At 30.8% G+C, this 21,861-nt stretch overlaps 1 protein-coding gene across 1 annotated transcript; it reads right to left on the reverse strand.

Moving 5' to 3' along the window:
- Positions 1-2,290: 2,290 nt before the first annotated feature.
- LOC143064496 (alanyl-tRNA editing protein Aarsd1-like) lies at positions 2,291-20,569 on the reverse strand. Its single transcript, XM_076237358.1, has 13 exons — positions 20,462-20,569; positions 14,005-14,136; positions 13,489-13,506; positions 12,263-12,404; positions 11,972-12,029; positions 11,432-11,591; positions 9,207-9,323; positions 8,253-8,383; positions 7,550-7,616; positions 5,448-5,539; positions 3,872-3,926; positions 3,521-3,615; positions 2,291-2,610 (listed from the first exon to the last, which is right to left on the reverse strand). The coding sequence occupies exons 1-13, from the start codon at positions 20,498-20,500 to the stop codon at positions 2,475-2,477; spliced, it is 1,242 nt and encodes a 413-aa protein (XP_076093473.1). The 5' UTR covers positions 20,501-20,569; the 3' UTR covers positions 2,291-2,474.
- Positions 20,570-21,861: the final 1,292 nt, after the last annotated feature.

The following is a 21,861-nucleotide window of genomic DNA, read 5'->3' on the forward strand; positions in this document are numbered from 1 at the left end:
ATTCTCCCTAATGCTTGCCTTACTCTGTAGATCTTATATGGTTTTATCTCACTTTCTGGCTTCAATTGAAAATTTCTGATAAAATCAGAAATATATTTAAGCTTGGACTGAAAGTGGTACGTAGTGGAAAATTTCAGGTCTGGTACTAGTGGATTACTATTATGGTTCTGTAATCACCCGTCACATACAAGCCAGTCAAATAACAATAAATGTAACACTATTTGAGCATTTGTGTTGCTTTAGAGAACCTTCCTCTCACAGATATAATGTGAGAACTGGATTGCTGACTAGACAGGGCTTGAAATGGACGTTGCTAACAACTTACTGTAGTATTGAAAAATGGAAAGAGAAAAGGGGGGATTATAAGGCATCAAACTTGCATAACTCTTGTAATCCGTGCTGATTACCATTTTTTAAAGCTATACACCTTATTGCTATTTGTCCTCTATTGCTAGGCATCACAGAAAATCCAGTAAAATTGTGATGTCACAGGAGAAAATGTCTGATGCCATAAAGGAAAAGTGATTATTGTATGACGTCGATAGTACATGCAAATTCTTTTGATTTTTAATATAAGAAGAGATACAGCATTACGTTTTTTAATATTTTTATCACAGTTGCTTTTTTCTCTCTCAATTGCAGTAAAACGATTTGCTTACCCTCTTATGTGTCACCTATGGTAAACTTCAATTCCCAGAAAATGTCTGTCTAAGAAATCTAATTATATTGAATATTTCATATATAGATATAGGAAGATGTGGTATCAGTGCCAATGAGACAACTCTCCATCCAAGTAACAATGTATAAAAGTAAACCATTATAGGTCAAGGTTCGGCCTTCATACAGAGCTTTTGCTCACACTGAACAGCAAGCTATAAAGGGCCCCAAAAATTACTATTGTAAAACCATTCAAATGGGAAAACCAACGGTCTAATCTATATAAAAATGCAAAACCGAGAAACACTTATGAACCACATAAACAAACGACAACCACTGAACATCAGATTCTTTAATAAGGACAGTAGCAAACAATTGCATTGAGATTAAACATTTTAATGGTACCAAACCTTCTCCCTTTTCTACCTATATATTTACTTAATAGTGATAAAAGATGAATAAAAACAAAGAACACTTGTAATGATAGGTATAACAATCAGCAATCTAGTCAATTGTTATTCCAACAACAACACTTATAACATTTTTATGTGCCTCCTTATAATTGTTGTTAGCTATATATATATAGAGAGGTATGATCATTGAGGAAAAATATACTTGAATTATAAATAATAGTTACCAAGAACAAAAGTCAAGTCATTCCTAATTCTTGATTCTTTAAATTAAATGAAACAAAACAGAAAAAGTAGCTGCACTAGAGCACACAATATTATTGTGTATATTGAAGTTGTTGTAAAAATAAAATGAGATATTTTTTTCCTTTGATCTAAATACATAGTTGACGCTATGGCAATCATACCAAATCTCCTGTTTTCAAATTTTCTTGCATTAAGTCAAATCACAATGTCTTAACTATGTACTGGTTAGCGTTAGTACACATAATGCCTTAGAAATCATGCTATATGTCTGCTTCTAGCAAGTGATAAGAATTTGTTTGTCTGACAATCCTTTACTACTTTTTGAAATCCTAATGTTGTAATTCTATCACAGTGGGTCATTTTTTTTAGTATATTTAAAAAAACTGAAGAAGTCTAAAACCAAACAGAATTCTGTTGATAATGAAGTCAACTCTCATTGACATGATTTTTGTCCTCATACATTTCTCTTCAACTAAATCTCATAGAAAATATGCTTTACTAACTGAATGGGCTTAGATGAATTAGGTTTTGAATTTATCTGTTCTTGGACATGCACTGACAAAATAAAGACCTGAAATTTGACCCTATTTTTGTTTATTACGGAAAGATTTTACATTGTCAAATTATAAATATGATTCATCATCCATTTATAGCTAGATTGTCCTTTTTTTATTATGGGGTTAACTTAACCACATAATGTATAGTCTAGCTAGGTTGATTAATGGTTGTGTGAATGTAAAACTGGTTCAATTTCACATTTTAGCTACCTGTACCATGTGTTCTCTTTATATGTACATCTATTCTCTCAGAATAGTCACTTGTAAATGTTTGATATGGTATGTTGATCTGTCTCATTTAAAAAACAAAATCCTGGTAAACATCCTTTTCAAATTAAAGTTTTGTAGTGAACATTATATAGATGCATTCAACAAGATACCATATTATTCCCTGCAATACATTAAAAAAGTCATTAACAGTTGTAGGAGAGATCACTTTATAAAAAATAAAATTATCACAAAACACTTCACCATCTATTTAATTTAAGACCATCATTTGTATTTCACAGATTACAATATTAAAGTGGGATTATTGTGCAATCAAGTCTGAGTCTAAAAGTTTTAAATTTTAATAATTATTTTGATTTCTACCCATAAATTGTCATTATAATTCACTCTTAATTCCTGCTATATATTCTCGGACAAGTTTCTCTGCTTTAGTTTTGTGAGACAGTTTATTACATTTTCCCTGATATGGTCCTCTACTACATGACCCTTTCCCTTCCAACAATTCTGCTACCCTGAAAAAAAAGATGTACCGGTATTGTGAACAATTCTCATGAATAAAATAAAAATGTATGTTTGGGATTTTATTCATTTTATTATATGGTTTCAGCTTGGATTGCATTTATTTGAGACATATACCAATTAATTGTTAAGAACCTTCCATATATCATTTCTGTTTAGTTTATTTTTTTAACTGGCCTGCTAGTTTCAAATAAGAATAAACAAGAGTGCACATGTTGACAGACATGTCTTACCTTCTTTACTAACCATTGATATCATGTTGATAGTCCTAGATATAAAGCTATACTACAACTATCACATAAACTTAACATGATGCAAGAAAATGAGTTCAAGGTCAGATCAACCAAACTTAAAATACATGTACACCTTACAATCATTTCATACATCAAATATGCTTTAAATATAGCTGACCTATTGCATATCTAAGAAACAATCTTAACCTGGAAATGAGGCCAATGTCAGATAAACATTGACAGACAGACATGCAAACCTTACAATCATTACATATTTAGTTTACAAAAAAGACAAACCAAGCACTTATGTTGCATCTTACAATTAATTTCACATGTGAATGAGTTGAAATAAATATACAAATACAATAAACACATTACTATTTGTCTTGTTCTTATTTTGATTTTAAGCATCTTTATTAGAACAATTAAGACTTATTAACCATTTTTACTCATATTCTTTTAATATTTGAATTTAAAATCCTTAAAATATCTTTATCCCAAAATTTTCCGTTTAAAAGAGATGGACCAAAAGATTTTAGTAATCCTTGAAAATTCAATGAATCTTTATTTATTTTTTATGAATGCAGTTTGCACTTTATATCTCTTGAACCTTTTTAACTGATTTTGATCCTAGTAATCATTCCTATAGATATATATTCATTTGACTTACTTTGGTCCTAGTTCTTGTATTACAGAATCTTCACCAGAAAGTAAAAATAAACCAGCACCTTTCTCATCTCCTACTGTTAACAGACATGTTACGGACTAGTAAAAAAATAGAAAAAGTAATATGGTGAATATATTGGTAAAATAGATATATCAATATCATACATTATTTAGTTTTTACATGAAGTAATAATTAATTGTAAAACAGCAAAGATGAAAGAAAATTTGCTCCCAGTGATATCAAATTCGTTAAAGCAGTCTTAGCTTTTACGATGTAACAACATTAATTTCTTGGATAAGCATTCATATTTATTCAAAATATTTAACTGTAAAAGTCTTGAAGTTTAATACTCACTTTATCATTTATTTCGTTGACTATTTTATTCATAAACTCATTGTCACCTTCTTTTCTGAAAATTAAAATATAAATCTGTTAATCCCTAGACTTCTTTTAACACAAGAAATAAAATGATACACACACTTAACAGATAATGTTGAGTTTTCTATGAGTGAATATCTCATCATTAAACATCTGATTGTCCTGATTAGCAGAAAATAAAGTAAAATAGACAAGAACTGACTTACTTGTTTTGTTTATGAAAGCAATATTTACGTTTAACCAGAGTCACCAAATTAACAAATATTTTCAACAAAAATGTTCAGCAACAAAAATGTTCAGCAAACCAATTAATCATCATTTTTTCTTAAAATCATGGTTTCCCCAAAATCTGACAAATTATCTGACAGCCCATTCACAAAATGTCCTCAATTCTCTCTAATAAGTCCAAATTTTTATTATCAATATGTTTCTTAGCTGTTCTAAAATATCAAATATGGAATTTCCTTATAATAACATCTTTATCTTTCATCATAACATTATTCCTTTCATTGATCTCAGGATATCCCAAATATTTAATGGTGTTTGTGCAACTAATTTTTAAAACATTCTAAATTGCCGTTTGTCTTTAATTCGTTTCAAACAGAATAGTCTTGCCTTTAACCCTTTCCTCCATGGAATTTTTTTTTTAACATAATTGATTCGCATAGGATTTTTTCATTTAAAAAAATTCATCAGGTTTTGCATTGCGTAAACAAATATTTCATCAATGAAATTCCAGTTAGATATTCTCATGAATATCCTTTTTATATACATGATATAAGATGCAATTTTTTTTTATGTCTGATAAAGTTTTTACGTAGGCAATATGTTTCGACTGAGGGACTACACAGGCGTCGAAAGGCGTCATTATGGAGTAAAGGGGGTGGCATCAAAAGGAGTCATTATTGAGGAAAGGGTTAAAGAATTTATAATTATTATATCATCAAATCTAAGAATTTATCAATTTTTTGTTATTTGAGAAGAAAATAAATTTAACTTTTTTAAAAAGAATTGTATTTTTTTAATATAAAAAAGAAGATGTGGTATGATTGCCAATGAGACAACTATCCACAAAAGACCAAAATGACACAGACATTAACAACTATAGGTCACCGTACGGCCTTCAACAATGAGCAAAGCCCATACCGCATAGTGAGCTATAAAAGGCCCCAATAAGACAATGTAAAACAATTCAAACGAGAAAACTAACGGCCTTATTTACGTAAAAAAAATGAACGAAAAACAAATATGTACCACATAAACAAACGACAACCACTGAATTACAGGCTCCTGACTTGGGACAGGCACATACATAAATAATGTGGCGGAGTTAAACATGTTAGCGGGATCCCAACCCTCCCCTAACCTGGGACAGTGGTATAACAGTACAACATAAGAACATTGTTCTTTCATAGTGTGTTAGTTTGATTATACATTGGATTTAAATTATCAAAATTTCACAGGGAAAATAAATTAATATGAAGACTCTACTTTAATTTACACAAGGCAGTCATACCATCCTAATCTATAAATAAAGAGGAAGAGTTCTGACCTATGAAGCACTAATACTGTTTCTTTGTCGGGATTGGTTTTGAATTTATAAGCTTCCAGCAAAGCGAGGTCTCTCAACAATGATAAAACTGCCTGAAAAAAATATGAATTTATTTTATGAGTACAGGTGACATATATAGAGATGTTTTTGAGTCCTATTTAATTATATTCTTTAATGGCAGACTGCTGATATATATAAACATTTTTATATTTTTTTGCTCTGTATCCTTTATTTTTCCACTAGTCAGTAAGGAGATATCTGTACTAAGAAAGTTATGTAATGCAACAAAATACAAATGTGAATCTTCTGGGCAAGGATACTTTACAGTGACTGCCTTTGTTTTTTAAAGTTTTTAACCGTTAGACTTTTTATATTGATCTTTAATAATTTCTGTTGCATATAATAGCACTTCTTGGGATTTTTATAAAACCTTTTTAAAAGGAACATCATTACTTGTCCAACAATTTTGAGTGCTATACTGCTTCATTGTGACTTTGTATGCCTTTTGGTTTTCAGATTTTATACAAATATTAGTTATTTGTTTTCAGATTTTAGAAAAGTACTTTCTTTTAAATACTCCTAAGTTCTATTTCAAAAAATGTCTCCATGTTGTTGACAGAAGTATATATATTTAACAAACTAAAACATAAACAAACTAAGGTCATTGATGTCTGACAATATAAAAGCTTAAAATTGGTAAAAAATGAGGGAAATTAGTTCTATAAACCAGGGCTTCCAAAACCGTCATATATTCCGGACATTGCATTAATGTCCGGTAAAAGTCCGGCTGGGCAAAGCATGAAACTGTCATATACATTTTAGTTTTCAAGGCTTTTTCGGTCATTTTAACATAATTCACGATCTTTTTGACCCAACCTTTTGACTTTAACATCTACACATTTCCAGTCATAAAAGTGACATGATGATTAATTACTATCAAAACAATCCCTACTTCAATACGGGAGCCTTCAATACTTTCTAATTTTAATCAAGGCTAATTAGTTGTTGGACAGGTGATATCTACCTGTTCAGGTGACAGGTAAACTATGTTCAGTACCGGACATCGTATAAATTGATCGGACTATTCACAATTATTTTCTTACATTTCAGCGGTTTGTAGTTCATTGATTTAGTCCAAAAGATTAAAATTATAAGAAATTAGTTTATCTACATGATTTGATAAAATTTTTTAAAAGGTTTAAATGAAAAATCGTCAGAACTACGTCGAATGAACTAGAACACGTGTGCACATGTGCAATGTGCAAAGGTGGGAAATTTAATTATGCATCCTTTATTTCTTCAAAATGCTAAAATTATCATTGATACCTGTATCTAAACGTTCATTTCAAGCATTTTGTTGAAGAAATAACGTGGAAAGAGCTTCTTCCCTCAGTCATGCTTTCAAACGTACACGGATTTTACGTATCCGTTTATGGTCCATGTTTTACCATTGTCAAGTCAACATCCGGTTTTAGAAAAACGTGATTTTAAAAACGAAAATGAAGTTTTTGACATGTCATTTTGCACAAATAAAGAGTCTATGGCAGATATGAGCACACTGATGTGCACACTTTGAATGATGCACTGCCAATTTAACCGTTTACATCCAAACATCCAAAACAAAGTAAAGTTTAAAATCGTTTTTTAATCTAATGTCATTATCATTGGAATGGCCATCTGATTACCATAATTGCCTTTTGTGACTTAGTCTTAAGGTATTAAAATCGGGATCAGATATAAAATGTCCGGCTGGCTCAAATGTTTTTTGGAAGCCCTGCTATAAACAGCCAAATGTAAGAGTAAAGTCATATTGCCAAATGAAGATTTTCAAGCGCTTATCATTGTACTGTCTTGTTTGTTTTTCATGCTATGTATGTTTTCACTATTTCCAGCTTTCTCATATCTTTATGCATACTTGACCTATAGCTGCTAACATCTATGTTATTTATTCTCTGATGGATGATTGTCTCATCCTTATTCATACCACATCTCCTTATTGTGTATGAATGAAGTAGAAATGTTCAGAAAATAATAAATTTGTTAAATATCTGTATATATATCACTGAAACTAGATGAATGCAGTCATTTATTTAGTTTTCTACCTTTTGTGCTGATTTAGAAGCTTTGACTGCTTTGTCTGCAAGATCTTCCTGTTCTTCTAACGGTCCTCTGGAGAAAGAAAAAACGTTAATAGTAGCATATATGTGTTAACAATCAAGAGCTAAAGGCATCTTAAAGTCTGTATTACTCATTTCAAAAGCATTTATGACATGCAATGACTAATAGTGTTTATCAGTTATGTAAAACTATTGTCTTCAGATTCGGAAGGAGGTTTTTCTTCAGAAAAATATAGAAACAATATAATTTTTTGATGCTTCAGGTAATAGCCACAGTGTTTCAGAGAAGACACATATAGTCTGGCATTCAGTTAGTTCCTTTCTACATTGGCAATCATATTGGATGCAGGTTGTTTAATCTCAAAATCAGGATTAAAATGCTCAAATAATGTTTTTAGAAGTTTTATTTTTTGATATACTAGGTATGGTACTCGTTTTGGTAGTGAATCATTCAACACTTGATTTAACTAAATCTACCTGCATTGATAATGATTTGAGTTTTGAAAGAAGATAGGCAATTTGTATTTCATTTCTAAAATATAAAGCTGCCACTACATTTTTTAGCGAATAGCATGTGTAAAACAAAAACCATTGCATGTAAAATAATAAAAAAAAAACATTGATGTTATCCTGAGCTTTACATAAAACATACATTAACAATATTTGGATATTTATTGAGAACACTTACTTTAAGATGGTCATTAGAGATTTTTCAACTTGGTAACTGCGACCTAGATACTGTCGGACTCTTTCACCAGCCACAAATAATAAATTTGACTTATTCTTTTTTCCCTTCTCAAGTCCCAATAATTTGATAAGCTGAAATACGTAAATTATTAATCAAGCAAGAGAGCCCTATCAAAATAGCGGAATTTAATTCTTAAAAAAATAATAATTAATCATGTTGATACACTTTTTACTGGTTATAAAACACATCAAGATTAGCTGATAAAAGGTGCTGAATTTCTTGAATCTCTGAGTTCGAAATTGAAGCCAAGTGGATCAAAACTTCTAAATAAAAGGGTTGACTATCTAATTTCCATTTATAGATTGCATAAGACGAATGCTTTGAATTAACTTCATTTGCAATACAAAAATCAAACATAAATTTTCTTGTTCTTGAAAGAACTGTAGAATGAAAAACATGTGCACCTTCTTTGATGATAAACTAAACGGCTTTACAGGATGACAATAAAGCAAATGCTTTATAAAAATCATGCATCTAACACTAAATTAAGTCCTGACTACAAATTACACTGAGTAAGTTCTTATACAAGATCATGCAAGTGCATTTCTATCATATTTGGTTTAAACTGCTTAAATTTTTTGCAAGAAAGTTCTACCTGTATCATGGAGACAAATATAAGTGCCCTTGAATTTGAGAAAATTTAGAATGTAAAAAGAAATAGGTTCTAACTTCAACTTTGATGAACATTTATTGTTTTCAATTGCATATTTCATACCTTTTATCTAATTACCTGTAAATGTGCTAGATTAGATACATGTGTCCCACAATTACCTGTAAATGTGCTAGATTAGATACATGTGTCCAACAATTACCTGTAAGTGTGCTAGATTAGATACATGTGTCCAACAATTACCTGTAAATGTGCTAGATTAGATACATGTGTCCCACAATTACCTGTAAATGTGCTAGATTAGATACATGTGTCCCACAACATAATGTATTGTCTAAACCTTCTATGGATAATACTCTCACTGGTCCTTCATGGTCATCTGGTAAGCCTCTACAGCGAGCCTATAATTTGCATACAAGTTAAGTTCATATGATGAAAATATTGATTTCAGTTTTTCAGACAATACACAACATGTCAATGAAAATTTAACACCTTAAGTTATTATCTATTAAAAAATGTGAAATACTGTATATAGGTAGGTAATTTTTAAAGGCTGTACAGTGACCTCTGATTGTTAACTTATATGTAGTGTTGTCAACGGTTAACCGGTTAACGGGCCTGTTAACCGGTCGAACGACCGAATACCGAATACTAAAATCTCTAACCGGTTAACCAGACTTTTTTTCAATTTTGGTAGATTTGATATAAATTTGTATTGAAATCATTAAATAATTATATTTTATTGTCGTGGTAATTAATTAGACAGATCAATATCAATTGTCCAGTATATTGACTGCTATTGTTAATCCTAAAAACATAAAATTAATTAGAACTTGTCTCTCAGTTCGGAGCAGAATCTTAAAGAAACATAATTAGTATACATGTTTTTTTAACAGTAACTTTAAATCAGTAATGCGATTAAATGTTAAGATTTACTTCATTAGTTCGTTTTTGATCTAATTTTGTGTAGACCTACAGCTAAATGTGCAACCTCCGTTGTGCAATGCTTAATCTTACTTTAAACAAAATGCTTACTCAAAAATTGTGAAATGCAAACCAATGTGAATGTATTCAATGTATACGCGATACGAGTAACATACTTAAAGAAACAAGCAAACACAGCAAAGAAACAGGTCGTATGGTGACCTTTAGTTGTTAATTTCTATGTCATTTTGGTCTCTGGTGGAGAATTGTCTCATTGACAATCATACTACATCTTCTTTTTTATAATTATCATTTCAAATTGAAACACTCTACATTATTTTCGGAGACAACAAGAGAAAAGGAAAGAATAATAGATTTCAGACATATTCAATTCTACGAGATCAAGACGTTTTTTTTTATTTTTCAATCTGAAGTTGGTAGCTACAGACGCTATAGTTGATACGGTGTATTTGATTATTAAAAGTCAAACTTTGCCAAGAATCCTCAAAGACAAGCTTATAATGCCAAAGGACAATATTCAATTCTAAAAGCATAAATTTATGGTTTGGATGAAAGGTTGTCAATTTGACACTCATACCACATCTTATATCTATGTGTAGGGCAAGTATTGATAAAGTTTTCAAACCCCAATTTAAACTATACCGGTTAACCGGTTAATCGGTCGAACAATTATCCGAATAACCGGTTAGGCAAAAGTGTACGATTTGACAACACTACTTATATGTCATTAATTCTCTGGGGGAGAGTTGTCTCATTGGCAATATTACCACATCTTATAGATAAAAAACAACAACATGCATTTTAGATAATTAATGGGTACATCCAATAATCCAAATTCGGCAAATAAGTTGGCTTCAAAATATATAGACAATACAATGTAGCTGTTTATAGGGTCTTTAAATACCAGCTGTATCTGTACAAAGGTGAGAAACAGGTTTAAAGTAAGCTTCAGTGAGTTATTACTCCTGGTTCAAGCCAAGTACAAATACAACTGATATTTAAAGGCACTTATCACTTATTGTCTTTATTCTGCAATGACATTACTTTTGCTTTGAAAGACAGAAAAACTCACATTTATTGCATTTATTTTTTATTTTAAATCCAGTTTGAGGCCCAAGTTATTATATTAAAAAATCACACAATCAGCTGATGACCAGTACACCAGAAAGAATCTCCCATTGTCAACAATAACACATCAATTAAAATTAAAAATTATTTATAACATAACTAATTTTAACAGTAAAAAGAAATAACAAAAGACTGTCCAATTCATGACAAAACGTTTAATTTATCCTACACTTCAGATTTTCGAACTGTCGGTGCTTTCACTTATTACCTATATGTTATTGTCATGATTGTGGTGTAACCATTTACAGACAGTAACTTACTTCAGCTAAAGAAGGATCATCTGTATCATGATATAATACTGGTGTGTTGTCATGATTACAGTGTAACTATTTACACACAGTAACTTACTTCAGCTAAAGAAGGATCATCTTTATCATGATATAATACTGGTGTGATTTCATGATTGTGGTGTAAACATTTACACACAGTAACTTACTTCAGCTAACTTAGGGTCATCTTTATCATGATATAATACTGGTGTGACTGGAATTCTTTCTCTTATCCTTTCATTGACGGCATCTTCAAGAACTGTTATCTGCTCTTCTGTTATTTTAGGTGTATCTAATTCTATTGATGATACCTTCTCTCCTAAATTCCTGATCAATATAAGAGTTGATTAAAAGTTATTGTATATCTTTATTTAAAAGTGATATTTTATGTTTAAAACCATTCTTGATTTTTATAGTGTCAATGGGTCTTTTAAAATGTCAATGTTGATGAGTAGAAGGAGAAGAGAGAATTATACAGAACAGTATTTCTTTGCACAGGGGGGCCGGGCCACCTTTTTAAACAGAAGCAAAAAAAAAAAAGAAAAAAAAACAATGCTCTAGTTTCAAATATTATTTATGGGTCAGTCTTTATCAAAACAGGTCAGTTTGCAGTTGTAAAAAAAAAAAAAATTATAAAGGTATATTCACTATTTTTTTTAAAACCATATCACTTTTCTTTCTCATGATTATCTTTTAAATGAACAAACCATGATGTTGTTGGAAATCCAAACATACTCTCTGCTACTGTAGTTATCAGATGTTGACCTGAAATAAATGTTCACACATATATCAAAATCTTGACATAGAAATTGTATAATATTATAACCAAGTTATCCTTTATTGTGGACCATAAATAAATACTGAGATGAGTAAAACGTGACCATTTTCTTTATTTGAATTAACTTTTGAGTATACTTCAAGAACTGCAAAAAAATGAAGAAAGTTTTTCATAAACAAATGCATGCATAAGGTTTTTTTTAAATGAGATTTTAAATTACCAGTATGTTGTTGCATATGATCAAATCTTCTAGACCAATCAACTTCTAAGTTAACATCTGTGCCAGCAGGGATTTCTGTGGAAACAAAATGGACGGCATCAACACCTCTTCTGCTTATCTTCAACACAGGTATATTGTTGATCTAAAGTTAGATAATTTCAAAAAAGTTTTAGCTTGGCCAAAGGCCTAAGATACATGTAGTTAGAAATAGAATCCTGGCAAGATATATAACCTTTGTAATAAATAAGGCCTAAATTTTTCAATCTATTTTACAAATGATTTACAACAGTTCTAAACAGTAGATGAACATTCTCAATCTGTTAAATGTGATGCATTCAATAGAAACTCTTTGTACTACTCAATGGTGAGGCTATTCTAATTAAATCATGAGATAAAATTTACTAAGCAAAGTCAAAAGAATTGTTTCTTCTTTTCATAAATTATTTTCGTTAGTTTCTTTGTGTTAATTGTTAAACATTTTCCAGTTGGGCCTTTTATAGGTTTATGTATTTCACATGATTTTCTCATTGTTGAAGGCTGTAGGATTATCTATAATTGCTATTTGAACTCTGTTGGATAGTTGTCTAATTGGCAATCAAACAACATCTCCATATTTTTATAAATGTAGACTAAATTGCATTTATCTTCTATTAACATACTTTGTTATAAGTAACTTCTGACAAATAGTTTTACTTTTAAAGAGCAAACTAACTTTTTTCAAAAATATCAAATGAAAGTTGATAAAACATGAATGATATTTTAACAATGCAAGATTTTATTTGACATTTTCAGGCAAATGACAAAATTTATTGCATACAATTGCTATGTGCATGATTTAACTTTATCTGAAACAAATAATTTAAAGAGCTACCAGTATCAAAGTTTTTACTTCATGACTGCCTATTGTTCAAATTGGTTAACTTTTTTTTTGTCAAGTTTCAATGAATCCATTCAATAGTAAAGGAGAACATGTAATTGCATTTACAATATTCAAGAATTGACAAGTATAATGTTAAACAGACAGAAATAAGGACAAAGGATGTTTCTTACATCATTTGGTCTCTGGTGGATAGTTGTCTCATTAGCAATCATATCAGAATTTCTTAATTTAATGCCTTTGATTTTCCAAACTGTTATTCCAGTGTAAAACATTGTATAATAAACATGATAAAATAATGTTTATAATTATTTAACTTGTAATTCCTCTTTTTCTGCTTTAAACTTACAGTTCCTCTGTCATCTGGCTGAAAATAATAAAATAATTAGATCATTAAATCATGCATGTAACTTGTCTTTATTTCATTTAAATTTTGGGAAAATGTTTAATAGTGTTTTAACATTGATTAATGATTGATAGTTTGATTTGTGCTTATTCAGAACTATTACTTGTGGCTAACTCATCACTATACACTTCTTTTAGTTTAGTCGTAGTAAGGTTAAAGTCTGCAAGTATCTTGATACATTTTTCATTTTATCTATAACTAAGTGTTAGTCTTAATTTCAGCATGATTGGCAGAAGAGTAATAAATAACATTTCTTAAATGCAGTGTGGTCTTGATGAAGAACAGCAATAAAAGTGCTGTTCCTTTGCTGTTTGTGGTTTTTTGCTGTACACAAACTGATTTTGCGTCATGGATGGATACCCCATATCCTTTCTTTTTTATTTAAAAAAAAAGATTATGTGATGCCATCCAAAAGTGAACCCAAAATATTGTTACCACTTCATGAGAATAAATACTTACCTGCCCTCCTCCTTCAGGAAACAGAATGGTATCTTCCAAAACAACCTCATAGCCTTTTATCTTTTCTTTTTTATTTTTCTGGTTAAGAATTGAAACTTCAGATGGCTCACAGCTTTTTACTTTTGTTGTAAACTAAACAAAAAAAGATATATATCATGATATTCATGTATACTGTATAATTATTTTACAATGTTTTATATATATTGAATAAAGAAAACATGGGAGACTGATTTTCATTTATACATTTATATACTATTTAACTTTCGTTTTTCTTTATGATTTAACAGTTCCAGTTAATCAAAGTTCATTAAGGATGTACTCCTCTGAGGAGCCAAAAATTTCTAGAATTCAACTTTTTTTCTTAACCTGATTTTTGGGTTTATAAGACTGTAACAAAATAATTGAAGAAAAAATCATAAGGTAGTGCACTTCTTTTTTTGCTACGGCCCTTTGAAAATGCCCAATTTTGATGATTTTACCATTTTTCATCGATTTTTACCTATTTTTGGGCTATTATTGCGAAAAAAAATCACAGGTCCTCAATTAAACTTTTTTTCATACTTTCTATAACAGTCAAGGGTCTAACTTAAATAAGTTATTGGAGAAAAATAACATCCATGTGTTATTACAGACACTTTCATGAGTTGTCTACTCTTTTTTCCTTAATCTGTAGTAACATATGTTTGTTATCAGTTAAATATATCATAAATATCTTATCTTTTGTGGGCACTTGGGAATACTTGAAACTTTGAGCAGTGGCTTAATATATTACCTTGATAACTAATTTTCTAATTCCATTAATACAATTTTGATCAACCATAGTAAATCAATGAGACAAGGCCTTTAATGGAAAATTAAGCTGTAATAACAAGGCTTAAGTTATTACAGGCATGCAACTTATTATATGAGAGTAAATGAGACACTTGGGAATTACTTGGAATCTTGCGCAGTGCCTCATTACAAGTTCTGATCATCATTTCTTACAATGAATTGAAATACATTGTGATATATGTCTGAGCAAAGTCTTTTAAGAGATTTAGAGAAGCTGTAATAACACCCTTTGGTTATTGCAGGAATGTATTTTCTGTAATAACATAGGTGTACTATGCATTATTGGTAAACTATGAACTGCTATATATACACATTGAAAAAAGTATTGCAACACCTTGATTTGTTAAAACTTGAAAAATCAGCCTCTTTTTTTGGATGAAATATCATAAAAATATGTGTATAATATTATTGAAACATAGTTTATGATAACATTGGCATTGAAACGAACAAAAAATGTTTGAAAAAAAAAAAGATTTATATAACCACAATTTTAATAACAAAATGAAGTGTTTTTTGTACAAAAAAATACATTTTACAACTTTTACTGTAGTTGAACTTTACAATGTCAGACATTTCAAAATTAATCTTCAGATGACTGTTCACATCATGGTTAATCGTTATATGCCAAAGAATTAGTACTTTGTGCGCAGCCTCCATTCAAACGGATAACCGCATCTTAACGTCTTCTGATTCCTGCCATAAATCGACTAATTTGTTGCTAAGGTAGCAGCAACCATTTCTGATGAAGGGCATTGTTTATTTCATGATGTGTTTGAACTGGGGTGTCCTTTTGCGCACTTTCCGCCCAATAGTGTCCCATATATGCTCGATATGGTTCAAAGTCGGGCTACGATCGGGCCAAGGAAGATGAACCAAATTCCATTTGAACATTGGATCTTCCTCCACGATGCTAATTTCCAACTTTGGCGAGCTCTGCACTACATTAGATACGGAAAACAGTGTCTGTTCGTTAGCAAAGGTCTCCGAAATGGTCTTATCGCACGATAACCAGTAGCGATGAGTTGATCTCGAACAGTTCTTGTTAAAAGGCTCCTGTATGGTCACCACTCTCTTTTTAGGATTGTCTTGTATGCAATGGGTTTCCTTCTGACCAACCTTCATTATGCTTGATTTTCTCTAGCAAATGGTATAGGGGGGTCTTCATTATCTCGGAAGGTCTTTAACAGCGTTTATTGCCTGATTTTTATTCTCAAAACGACCTATAGTGGAATGGTGATGACCAACAATACGTGCAGTTGTTACAGCGACATCCCTGCTTCTCTTATGCTGATAATCTGCCATCTTGCTGCAGTTAAGAGTTGTCAAGGACCCATTACAAGGTGTCAATCACATAACTTTAAAAACTTGGTTATTTAAAGTGTTGAAAACAATGAAGGTAAAAACCTCTGTTTTGCTGTTTACGGGTACAGTAGCTGCATGTGCAGATAAAAACTTATCGAGTCGATATATTTATTGATTAAACTCAGGTGATACTTAAATAATGTTTATAAACTAGTTCTATTTTACCAAATTATATCACAAAAAAATAAAGAGTGTTTTTTTAATTTCAATTTCAATTTGGTGTTGCAATACTTTTTTCCATGTGTATATTTGCAAAGTTTACTATAAATAAAGAAAATTATAATATCAATAGAACTAGTGAAAAATTTAACAAAATAAAGTTTGTATATTGTCCCTTTGAAACATGTAACATACATATGTTATTACAGTATTTTGATATTTTAGTCCACAATAACGACATGCATGTTATTTTTCTCTAATAACTTATTTAAGTTAGACCCTTGACTGTATAAAGATGAAGTGGACCAATCTGAATAAATTTTACTTAAAAAAACTATAGGTAGTTGTTAATATAAGGGGACGACCATTTGATATTCTGAGGAGGGGCAGGAGGATTTGTTTTTGATTGGTTATTTATTTTTGTAAACTAAGAGGACAGATTATTCATTTTCTGCACTATTGAAGCAAGATTTTTCATTTTCATTAAAGCAAGGGACTGATTATTCATTTTCAAACTATATTTATGATATTCGAAAACATAAATTTTTTAAATGATTTGTTTATATAAATAATGCATGTATAGTCAAGTCATTGTGTACCATTTAATCAGAATTATTCATCATCCTCTGCAAAAATTAATCTTATACATTCCCAACTGCATGTACATGTATTGCATACCTGTTTTAGTATTAAAGTTTGGTTGTAACTAGATTCTTTAAAAGTATTTATAAGCAAACATATTTTGCCGAGCGGAGGGAGGCAAACATTTTTTTGAAGGGTTTTGGAGCCACTGATGGCCCAAGAAGCTATAGAAAAAATGATGCAAAAAATGATGCTCTTTTAATAGGTGTTTCCCAGGCCCTTTCTTAATCTGAAAATGCAAGTTTTGTTTTAATAATTTTAACTTAAGTTTCTAGGGACAACATCAAAAGACCAATGTGCATGATAAAGCAAAAATTCGTAAGGGTTCCACGGAACCCGGTGTCTCGCCTACTTTTTCTGTTAATCGCAGACACAACAAAAATGAGGAAAAACATCAATAAAAATTTCCCTCACAATACTGTCTTTTGATTGAAAGAAGCTTCCAAGTTTGGTAAAAAAATCCAGGATAGTTTATGAATCTAATAAATGTTTTATAAACTTTAACTGCAGACTGTATGTAATGTTAACTGGAAGAAAAACTAAGTCCATTTATAAGTAAAATACGGAAAAAGTGATTTTTTTTTTTACAAAATTTACTTCTGAATAATATCTTATGATCAGAAATAAGCTTTTGTCTAAGTTTGGTAGAAATCCAGGATAGTTAAAGAACATTATAAAATTTTAAAATGGTACAAATCAAGGATAGTTTATGAAAGTTATTAAAATTTTAAAAACTTTAACCACAGAGTGAATGTAATGTTTCCTCGCAGAAAAAACTAAGTCCATTTATAAGTAAAATACGGAAAAGTGGAAATTTATTTTCACAACATTTTCTTCTTGATACCATCTTATGATCATAAACAAGCTTCTGTCCTAGTTTGGTACATATCAAGGATAGTTTATGAAAGTTATTAAAATTTTAAAAACTTTAACCACAGAGTGAATGTAATGTTTCCTCGCAGAAAAACTAAGTCCATTTATAAGTAAAATACGGAAAAAATGGAATTTTATTTTTACAAAATTTATTTCTGGATACTTTCTTATGATCATAAACAAGCTTCTGTCCAAGTTTGGTAGAAATTCAGTATAGTTTAAGAAAGTTATTAAAATTTCAAAAACTTTAACCACAGAGTGAATATTTGTGGACGCCGCCGCCGACGACGACGGAATGTAGGATCGCTTAGTCTCGCTTTTTCGACTAAAGTCGAAAGCTCGACAAAAATGGATTTCACATAGTTAAGTCTGTGGCTGCTGGTTTTTTTTAACTCATGATCAAGTTCATAACAAAATTACTAGATTACAAAAGGAATGCAACACTAACAGAATACAGAAGGGCAATCAATGAACAAAAGACAAATAATGAAGAAACATTGATCCCGAAAAATCCGGCCTACGTCTGAGGGAAAACAGAACTTGCTTCCTGCAAGGCACTTGCCGTGAACACAATTTGATATGGAGACAAGCGTTTGGTCTTTTCCTACATGAGTCATTTGCCTCAATGTAGTTACGGCCCTGTTAAAAATAAAAGTGAGGCAAGGTTTCCTGAGACAGTACACCTCAAGTTAAATGAAACCAATTTTCAGACATTTATTTAAATAATATCTATACTTTAATTATTAAAAAAGTTGGGAAGTGTTTCCAGATTTTTTGGGGGGGGGAAAATATGAATTTATGAAGAATCTGGTGCCATCTCATACTTTCGATTAGACCTGCTGAGTTATTTATTTTCAATACATTGCAACATGTGCAAGTCAGGTAATTTATTTTCAAACTACCACAGAACAAACCATTTATTTTTGTGATTATCAAGGCTGAGTTATTTATTTTCAAAATCATTTTTTGTATCCCTCACCCATTTTCTCAAAATTTTGGCTAAAAAAACTGACTTGATTGGTCGTAAAATTTGAAAACTGGATTACTCAAAAACCGTTCCATGTAAATACACAATTTTTTTCCTAGAGTTATGTTTGATTATAATATTTTTAAAATTCATTGATATTTTCCACTTGTATCACATGTTTTGGAAATAACTCAAGAACGAGATTTCAACGAGACTGAACGAGACTGAAAAGTCAGAAGAATACATCCTTAAAACAAATTAAAACAAATTTCAACAGACCTGAAACAACTTTTAGTTTCTTGTGTACAATTTGGAGTTTAGTATGGTGTTCATTATCACTGAACTAGTATATATTTGTTTAGGGGCCACCTGAAGGACGCCTCCAGGTGCGAGAATTTCTTCGTTGCATTGAAGACCTGTTGGTAACCTTCTGCTGTTGTCTGCTCTATGGTCGGGTTGTTGTCTCTTTGGCACATTCCCCATTTCCATTCTCAATTTCATTATACAATTGAATACTCAGTATCAACAAAAACATCAATAAACCATGAAAAGTTGGGACAATTTTGGACACAATATTCAAGCTTGAATTTGATACTGTCTGAATTTAGATTGTGATCAAGTTTTTGATATAATATAGGTTTCTATCACAACATAAATGAGATCAAAGATCTTAAAAATCTACTGCATAATACTGTGCAATTAAAGATTTCGTCTTGAAACTTTAAAAAAAATTAAAAACTTCAAAAAATAGAAGAAAATATGAACCTCTCCCCCCACCCCCAATAGAATTGGAAAAAATAATTCCCCACAATCTTTTTGCCCCCCCCCCCTTTTTGGAGTTATATATTATATCACTCCAAAACTCAATCTCAGCCTCCCCTTTGTGCTATGGAAACTTGTAGTACAATCTTAGAGAGATCCATCCACTTAAACCCTGGTATTGTCTGGAAAGTAGAAAAATTTGTAAGAGTTCAGAGGAACCCAGTGTCTCGCCTACCTTTGCTTTTAGTGACAGGCTCAACAAAAATGTGGAATAAAATATTGAAAAAAATTTCTAGATACTATCTTTTGCAGTGCCTCATTACAAGCTCTGATCATCATTTCTTATAATGAATTGAAATACATTGTTATGCAAGTCAGTGCAAAGCCTTTAAAGAGATATAGAGAAGCTGTAATAACACCCTTGGCTTTGGTTATTGCAGGAATATATTTTCTGTAATAACATATGTGTACTATGCATGATTGGTAAACTATGAGCTGTTATATCTTTGCAAAGATTAGTATACACAAGACAAAGAAAATTATAATATTAATAGAACTTGAGAAAAATTTAGCACAAAATAAAGGTTGTATATAATATTTTTCCCTTTGAAACATGTAACATACATATGTTATCACAGTTTTTTTATATTTTAGCTCACAATAACAACATTAGTTATTTTTCTCTAATAACTTATTTAAGTTAGGCCCTTGACTGTCAGACTTTCTGCAGCACATTATTTTTTATTTGTACATTTTATAGATTTTTGTATATAATATACATGTACGAGGGTGAGCTGAAAATGAAATAAATTTTCTGTAAAAGATCATGAATATAAACCAGTTTACTCCCTCGCACATTACTTTTCTCAGATAACTGTCTTTTTGACAAGCTAATGCCATTTCTGATTTTAGGTAAAAAACGAAACAAAAAGTAGAATTTTTAAAATCAATGTCAATTGAATGCTTTAATCTTGGTACTCTGACGCTTGATACTTGATATATCTATTTACCTACCAAATATTTATAAATGCAAAGCAGTATAACTCACCTCTATCAGAGACATAAATACAGTGTTTTATTAAATAATACAATCAAACAGCTCTAATACTACCAAAACGGCATGTGTCATACTGGTGACGTCGTCCTGGTCATATAAATCACGTGATCTAGTATATAGCTTTTCGGCCCGGTCCAATATTTCCAATACAGACTGGCCATGAATCCTGAAGTACATGTAAACATAGATTTTGCATGTAATTCAGGATTCATTGCCAGTCCGTATTGGAAATATTGACCCTATATTCACATCATTGCCAGTCCGTATTGGAAATATTGCCCCTATATTCACATTTGATGTATGTAATACAGCATTTAGAACAAGTCTGATCAAGTCTGTATTGAAAAAGTTGGATTATTTAATAAAAGTGTTATGAACTGGCTGTTTCTGTATTGGCACTTGTATAGATTCTAGGTCAGCTGTATTGGCCCTCGATCCTACGGGTGGCGAGGCCAATACAGCAAACCTTGAATCTATACCAGTGCCAATACAGAAACAGCAAGTTAATAACACTATAATATCACGGTCTCTGTCTCACTGACATAGTCTGATTTTGGAACGAACTAATAGCTCAGGTGTTCCTTTTAGAACCGATACATTAGTCCCAGAGTGTCCCTGTTAGTACCGATACATTAGTCCCAGGTTTCCCTATGATAAAGTATAACTGGATTATCAGTAAGATTTTTCTTTTATTCTGGGTGCATGCATAATGATATAATCAGAGATATATATTGCCTTTCAAAATAAAGTCTTTGATACAATATTTCTTTGAAAAAAAAACTTACTTTTTTTTTTTATCGTGCACTCATATTTTCAATGTCAGATAATATCAAATAAATTTGGTCTTTAAAAAAAAGGCAGGTGGAAAGCTAAGGTGATCCCCGATTTCCTTCCCGTCAGTGTTCTTACAATTGACATTTATAGTGCATATTCATGTAGAAGTGTTTCATTACAAGTAATCAAAAGTAACCTTGCTTGATTTGATCAGACCCTTTCCAAAACCGATTTTAAAAGTTTTTATATTATATAAATATGTCAAGAACAGATACGTGCTTATTGTACATACATAGAAAAAATTATCCTTGACCTTCCAACAAATGACCCAGACCTTAGTTACAGCAACCAATCAAAACAAAAAAAAAATCTTTTCTTATATTAAATCAATAATAACTGACAATAGTGGAGTTGCTCCCCTACAAAAGAG

The sequence above is a fragment of the Mytilus galloprovincialis genome, chromosome 2 (genome assembly GCF_965363235.1).
Source record: "Mytilus galloprovincialis chromosome 2, xbMytGall1.hap1.1, whole genome shotgun sequence".
In the NCBI taxonomy this organism is placed as follows: Eukaryota; Metazoa; Mollusca; class Bivalvia; order Mytilida; family Mytilidae; genus Mytilus; species Mytilus galloprovincialis.

What these genes read in the sequence shown, in the direction of transcription:
- LOC143064496 (XM_076237358.1), bottom strand. Translation starts at nt 20,500, where the DNA reads ATGGCATTAGCTTGTCAAAAAGACAGTTATCTGAGAAAA. An exon ending in TCTCTAATGACCATCTTAAA is followed by an intron (nt 7,617 to 8,252) that starts GTAAGTGTTCTC and finishes TTCTTTCTCCAG; the next exon opens with AGGACCGTTAGAAGAACAGG. An exon ending in CTTCTAAATCAGCACAAAAG is followed by an intron (nt 5,540 to 7,549) that starts GTAGAAAACTAA and finishes TATTTTTTTCAG; the next exon opens with GCAGTTTTATCATTGTTGAG.